This window comes from Aquarana catesbeiana, linkage group LG06, assembly GCF_042186555.1.
Source record: "Aquarana catesbeiana isolate 2022-GZ linkage group LG06, ASM4218655v1, whole genome shotgun sequence".
In the NCBI taxonomy this organism is placed as follows: Eukaryota; Metazoa; Chordata; class Amphibia; order Anura; family Ranidae; genus Aquarana; species Aquarana catesbeiana.
The window spans coordinates 305,423,332-305,430,689 of NC_133329.1; the positions used below are offsets into that span (position 1 = coordinate 305,423,332).

At 51.6% G+C, this 7,358-nt stretch overlaps 1 protein-coding gene across 1 annotated transcript in view; it reads right to left on the reverse strand.

Moving 5' to 3' along the window:
* The window catches only part of BARD1 (BRCA1 associated RING domain 1), a 191,738-nt gene extending 187,197 nt beyond the window's left edge, over positions 1-4,541 (reverse strand). The window contains exon 1 of the mRNA XM_073633578.1: positions 4,293-4,541. Coding sequence (XP_073489679.1) covers positions 4,293-4,426 — 134 coding nt within the window. The 5' untranslated portion in view covers positions 4,427-4,541. The remainder of the gene's footprint in view (positions 1-4,292) is intronic.
* Positions 4,542-7,358: the final 2,817 nt, after the last annotated feature.

The following is a 7,358-nucleotide window of genomic DNA, read 5'->3' on the forward strand; positions in this document are numbered from 1 at the left end:
ATTTGGGCGATATAGTGTGTTTTAGTGCATTAAAATTTTAAAAAGTGTGTTTTTTCCCCCAAAAATGCGTTTGAAAAATCGCTGCGCAAATACTGTGTGGAAAAAAAAAATGAAACACCCACCATTTTAATCTGTAGGGCATTTGCTTTAAAAAAAAATATATAATGTTTGGGGGTTCAAAGTAATTTTCTTGCAAAAAAAAAATACATTTTTGCATGTAAACAAAAAGTGTCAGAAAGGGCTTTGTCTTCAAGTGGTTAGAAGAGTGGGTGATGTGTGACATAAGCTTCTAAATGTTGTGCATAAAGTGCCAAGACAGTTCAACCCCCCCCCCCCCCCAAAAAAAATGACCCCATTTTGGAAAGTAGACACCCCAAGCTATTTGCTGAGAGGCATGTCGAGTCCATGGAATATTTTATATTTTATATTGTGACACAAGTTGCGGGAAAGAGACACATTTTTTTTTTTTTTTTTGCACAAAGTTGTCACTAAATGATATATTGCTCAAACATGCCATGGGAATATGTGAAATTACACCCCAAAATACATTCTGTTGCTTCTCCTGAGTACAGGGATACCACATGTGTGAGACTTTTTGGGAGCCTAGCCGCGTGCGGGACCCCGAAAACCAAGCCCTGGCTTTCTAAGGGCGTAAATTTTTGATTTCACTCTTCACTGCCTATCACAGTTTCGGAGGCAATTGAATGCCCAGGTGGCACAAACCCCCCCCCCCCCCCAAATGACGCCATTTTGGAAAATAGACACCCCAAGCTATTTGCTGAGAGGTATAGTGAGTATTTTGCAGACCTCACTTTTTGTCACAAAGTTTTGAAAATTGAAAAAAGAAAAAAAAAAGTTTTTTCTTGTCTTTCTTCATTTTCAAAAACAAATGAGGTCTGCAAAATACTCACCATGCCTCTCAGCAAATAGCTTGGGGTGTCTACTTTCCAAAATGGGGTCATTTGGGGACGCGCGCCTCCCTAAACCGCGTGCATGAAATCACCACCCTGCCGCAATAAAAGTACATGGGGCGGTCTGGAGGCGGTTAATAAAGATTGCCTGCCACACGCTTAAAGTCTCGTGTACACAGTACGATTGTTGGCCAACCGAGCGTCTGATTTTTGTCAAAAGGGCATGCCAGGATCTTGTTTTGCATACTAACAGTACACAATTGCCGTGCCACAAACATAGTGACGTACTATGAGGAATTTCAGCTCTTGAGCGCCATCCTTTGGGCCCCTTCTGCTAATTTTGTGTTTGGTGAGCACTGATTCCAAGCATGCGTGTTTGTACTTTTGACTGTGTGACGGATTTGTGTATTGACCATACGAAAATCTGACGTCAAACCGTTGTCCGCCGAAAATTTACTAGCCTGTCATCCAACATTTGTTGGCGGAAAATTGGACAACAACTGTCAAAAGGAGCGTATTGACCGTAAGATTTTAGGACAGCAGTCTGTCAACAGACAATCCCCTGCCAACAATCGAACCGTGTGTATGAGGCTTTAGAATCCTATTGTTACACCACATTAGAAATGTCAGGCTACATTCACACGGCCGTAACAATTATACCGATGTTATTACGCATGTCTTATCTTGGACAAATTTTCCTGTGTAATGATCATTAAGATACCTGCATATAGATGTGTTTATACATGTAAAGACTTGTATGCATATATAATGAAAATGTATTTTTCGCCCTTCGTTTAGACTAAAGTTATGCACTTACAAAGGATAATATATGCCTTTTTATACACTATATTACCAAAAGTATTGGGACGCCTGCCTTTACACGCACATGAACTTTAACCACTTGCCGACCATCCGCCGCAGTTGTACTGCGGCAGAATGGCACGGCTGGGTGAAACAAAGTTATGTAACGTCGCTTTGCCATGTGGCCACTAGGGGACGCTCGCCCCCTGAGCTGATGCGAGTGCCCGGCGGTCACGATCACCACCGGGCTCCCGTGATCGCTGGGGGCACACGGAGAACCGGGATCTGTGTGTGTGTAAACACACAGTTTCTGGTTCTCTGACGGGAGAACAGACAGATCGTCTGTTCATACAGAGTATGAACAGTGATCTGTCATCTCCCCTACACAGTCCCCTCCCCCCTTCAGTTAGAACACAAACTAGGGAACACAATTAACACCTTGATCTCCCCCTAGTGTTAACCCTTTCCCTGCCAGTGACATTTTTACAGTAATCAATCCATTTTCTACAGCATTGATCGCTGTATTAATGACAATTGTCCCAAAAATGTATCAAAATTGTCCGATGTGTCCACCATAATGTCGCAGTCCCGATAAAAATCACTGATCACCGCCATTACTAGTAAACAAACAAAAAAATTAATAATAAAAATGCCATAAATCTATCCCCTATTTTGTAGACGCTATAACTTTTGCGCAAACCAATCAATATACGATTATGATTTTTTTAACCAAAAATATGTAGCAGAATACATATCGGCCTAACCTGAGGAAAAAAAAATAGTTTTTTATATATTTTTGGTGGGGGATATTTATTACAGCAAAAAGTAAAAAATAATGCGTTTTTTCAAAATTGTCACTTTTTTTGTTTATAGCGCAAAAAATAAAAACCGCAGAGGTGATCAAATACCACCAAAAGAAAGCTCTATTTGTGGGAAAAAAAGGACATCAATTTTGTTTGGGTGCAACGTTGCACAATTGTCAGTTAAAGCGACGCAGTGCCGAATCGCAAAAAAGTGCTCTGGTAAGGAAGGGGCTAAAATCTTCCGGGGCTGAAGCGGTTAATGGCATCCCAGTCTTAGTCTGTAGGGTTCAATATTGAGTTGGCCCACCTTTTGCAGCTATAACAGCTTCAACTCTTCTGGGAAGGCTGTCCACAAGATCTAGGAGTGCGTCTATGGGAATATTTGACCATTTTTCCAGAAGTGCATCTGTGAGGTCGGGCACTGATGTTGAACGAGAAGGCCTGGCTCGCAGTCTCCACTCTAATTCATCCCAAAGGTGTTCAATCGGGTTAAGGTCAGGACTCTGTGCAGGCCAGTCAAGTTCCTGCACCCCAAACTTGCTCATCCATGTGGGTGTAAAGGCATATATATTTTTATTAGGTATCACTAAATGGCAGACCACAGGCTGAACCTGAACTGAGTGATCCATCAGGATAGAAGTAGAAGTAGAACTTTCTCTGTACACAGCTGCAGCCTGCTCCACCTCCTGCCCCTTGCAACTGAAAGCTGTAGCGAAGCAATGATGTGGATGTGGATACAAGGGGGCGTGGTGACGGGGACGCCTGACGCAAGGTGGGGCCTGGTGACGGGGACGCCTGACGCAAGGAGGGGCCTGGTGACGGGGACGCCTGACGCAAGGAAGAGCGCGGTGACGGGGACGCCTGACGCAAGGAGGGGCGCAGTGACGGGGACGCCTGACGCAAGGAAGGGCGCGGTGACGGGGACGCCTGACGCAAGGAAGGGCGCGGTGACGGGGACGCCTGACGCAAGGAGGGGCGCGGTGACGGGGACGCCTGACGCAAGGAGGGGCGCGGTGACGGGGACGCCTGATGCAGGGGGGGGCGCGGTGACGGGGACACCTGATGCAAGGGGATAGTAAGATTTATGTTGTTTGTCACTGTTGTGCACAATTTTAAAGTGTGACATTGCTTATATTTTACAAATATATCGGGTTATGAATGAATCGGGTTATGTATTGTGTTTTTTTGCATTAAAAGTTTTTATAAAAAAGTGTATCTTTATTTTCGCCCCAAAACGCATTTGAAAAACTGCTGCGCAAATACTGTGTGACATAAAAAATTTGCAAAACCCATCAATTTATTCCGTAGGGTCTCTGCTAAAAAAAAAAATAAATAAATAAAAATTATGTTTGGGGGTTATAAGTAATTTTCTAGCAAAAATTACTGATTGTCACATGTAAACAGAAAGTGCCAGGAAAAGCCTGATGTGCAATTGGTCCAGCACTGTGGCTGTGTATTCCCCCTCCCAGTGTGTGTTACAGAGTCCTGACCAATGTGTATACTATGATTGGGAAAGTACACCCCTCCCCCTCTGGAACACTACAGGTGATGTAAGCAGAGAGGACAGGGTGTGATGGAGCTGAGGATCTCTGTCCTCCAATCCCCGGTGTCCTCATAGAGATGTATGGGAGAAGTGCCCACTCTGAGGGGTCACATATACACTCTGACTGCAGCAACCAATCAGAATCCCCTCAGATCACACACAGTGACCTGTACATGTCCTCCTATGACAAGGTATAGATCACATACGGGACCTTCCCAGGAATGAATCTCCTACCATTTAGAGCAGCGCAGTCTCCCCTCCAGCTCCCGCACTGCGGCTCGGGTCCGGCTCCATTCAGCCATGTGCTGCACTGTGCCGGGGTCCTCTCTGTCCGGAGGTCGGTTCCCCGATCGGACACGTAAAGCCATAGCGGGCACACAGCGACTCAGCTCCGGGCGGAGACTTCAAAAATGGCGGGAGATGGAGGAGAGGAGGGGCTTCCAGGAGGTCATGGAGCACGTGCGTGAGGAGGAGCTGTGTGGAGGAATGTGTGTGAGGAAAGTGACAGAACGGACCGTGTGTCCGGGGATAGAGAGGGGTGTGTGTGCTGAGCCCCCCCCCCATAGAGAGGTGTGTGTGTGCTGAGCCCCCCCCCCCCCCAGATAGAGAGGGGTGTGTGTGCTGAGCCCCCCCCCCCCATAGAGAGGTGTGTGTGTGCTGATCCCCCCCCCCCAGATAGAGAGGTGTGTGTGTGTGTGCTGAGCCCCCCCCCCCAGATAGAGAGGGGTGTGTGTGCTGAGCCCCCCCCCCCATAGAGAGGTGTGTGTGTGCTGATCCCCCCCCCCAGATAGAGAGGGGTGTGTGTGCTGAGCCCCCCCCCCCAGATAGAGAGGGGTGTGTGTGCTGAGCCCCCCCCAGATAGAGAGGGGTGTGTGTGCTGAGCCCCCCCCCCCAGATAGAGAGGGGTGTGTGTGCTGAGCCCCCCCCCCATAGAGAGGGGTGTGTGTGCTGAGCCCCCCCCCCATAGAGAGGGGTGTGTGTGCTGAGCCCCCCCCCCATAGAGAGGTGTGTGTGTGCTGATCCCCCCCCCCCAGATAGAGAGGGGTGTGTGTGCTGAGCCCCCCCCCCCAGATAGAGAGGGGTGTGTGTGCTGAGCCCCCCCCCAGATAGAGAGGGGTGTGTGTGCTGAGCCCCCCCCCCAGATAGAGAGGGGTGTGTGTGCTGAGCCCCCCCCCCCCCCAGATAGAGAGGTGTGTGTGTGCTGAGCCCCCCCCCCCATAGAGAGGTGTGTGTGTGCTGAGCCCCCCCCCCCCATAGAGAGGTGTGTGTGTGCTGAGCCCCCCCCCCCCCCCATAGAGAGGTGTGTGTGTGCTGAGCCCCCCCCCCCCCCCCATAGAGAGGTGTGTGTGTGCTGAGCCCCCCCTACCAGATATAGAGGGGTGTGTGTGCTGAGCCCCCCCCCCAGATAGAGAGGTGTGTGTGTGCTGAGCCCCCCCCCCCATAGAGAGGTGTGTGTGTGCTGAGCCCCCCCCCCATAGAGAGGTGTGTGTGTGCTGAGCCCCCCCCCCAGATAGAGAGGTGTGTGTGTGCTGAGCCCCCCCCCCCCCCCCCCCCCCAGATAGAGAGGTGTGCATAGTTGCCAACAGTCCCGATTTTCCCGGGACAATCCCGATTTTGGGACCCTCGTCCCGATTGGAGAGTGTCCCGAATTCGGGATTTCCCATAAGGAAAATCGGGAATGTTGGGTTTTTTTTGTTTTTTTGGAGCAGCGGGCTCCAGCAAAATGGCGGCCGGCGCCGCCGCTCTCTCTTCCTCTAGTGTTCAGTGGAGAGGGGAAGGGGGCTCGTTCCGTGCAGCCAATGAAGCGCCTTCTTTAGCTGCACGGCCCCTCCCCTCTCCACTGAAGCGAGCAGAAGACACGGCGTCGTCGCCATGTCTTGCTGAAAGCTCCCAGCCCCGTACTGCGCAAGCGCTGCGCCTGCGCAGTACAGGGGGTCCTCCATTGCCGAGTGGAACGTTCTCGGCAGAACACCGGCCGCTCCTGCAGGAGCGGGGGTCGGGCTGCATTGAGGGGGGGGCTGCACTAACAGGGGGGGCTGTACTAACTGAGAGGGGGCTGCACTGAGGGGGGGGGCTGCACTGAGAGGGGGCTGCACTAAGGGGGGGGGGCTGCACTAAGGGGGGGGGGCTGCACTAACTGAGGGGGGCTGCACTAACTGAGGGGGGGCTGCACTAAGAGGGGGCTGCACTAACTGAGGGGGGGCTGCACTAACTGAGGGGGGGCTGCACTAACTGAGGGGGGGCTGCACTAACTGAGGGGGGGCTGCACTAACTGAGGGGGGCTGCACTGAGCGGGGGGCTGCACTAACTGAGGGGGGGTCTGCACTAATAGAGGGGGGTCTGCACTAATATAGGGGGGTTGCACTAATCGAGGGGGGGCTGCAATAATAGAGGGGGGTCTGCACTGATGGAGGGGATCTGCACTGATGGAGGGGGTCTGCACTGAGGGGGTCTATACAGACTCTGGCGGGGGCACCTGATGCAAGGACAGACTCTGGCGGGGGCACCTGATGCAAGGACAGACTCTGGCGGGGGCACCTGATGCAAGGACAGACTCTGGCGGGGGCACCTGATGCAAGGACAGACTCTGGCGGGGGCACCTGATGCAAGGACAGACTCTGGCGGGGGCACCTGATGCAAGGACAGACTCTGGCGGGGGCACCTGATGCAAGGACAGACTCTGGCGGGGGTACCTGATGCAAGGACAGACTCTGGTGGGGGCACCTGATGCAAGGACAGACTCTGCTGGTGGCAGGCGACGTGGCTAGTGACACGCTCAGGGATCCCACTGATTCGGCATTATGGTGAGTTGAATGATTTAATTTTATATTACAATGTAATAATAGAAATAATGCGCTTCAATCATCCTGACACCATAACAACCATGGTGCCAGGCTGATTGAAGCGTTAACACCAGGTGTTTGGAGTATCTTTATCTGCTGATTGTTAAACTTTCTAGAATACACATTTCTATTGTGTAGGATCTGGGCCTGCTGTCCCGTCCTTTCCCTCTCCCCCTTTCCCTCTCCCCCTTTCCCTCTCCCCCTTTCCCTCTCCCCCTTTCCCTCTCCCCCTTTCCCTCTCCCCCTTTCCCTCTCCCCCTTTCCCTCTCCCCCTTTCCCTCTCCCCCTTTCCCTCTCCCCCTTTCCCTCTCCCCCTTTCCCTCTCCCCCTTTCCCTCTCCCCCTTTCCCTCTCCCCCTTTCCCTCTCCCCCTTTCCCTCTCCCCCTTTCCCTCTCCCCCTTTCCCTCTCCCCCTTTCCCTCTCCCCCTTTCCCTCTCCCCCTTTCCCTCTCCCCCTT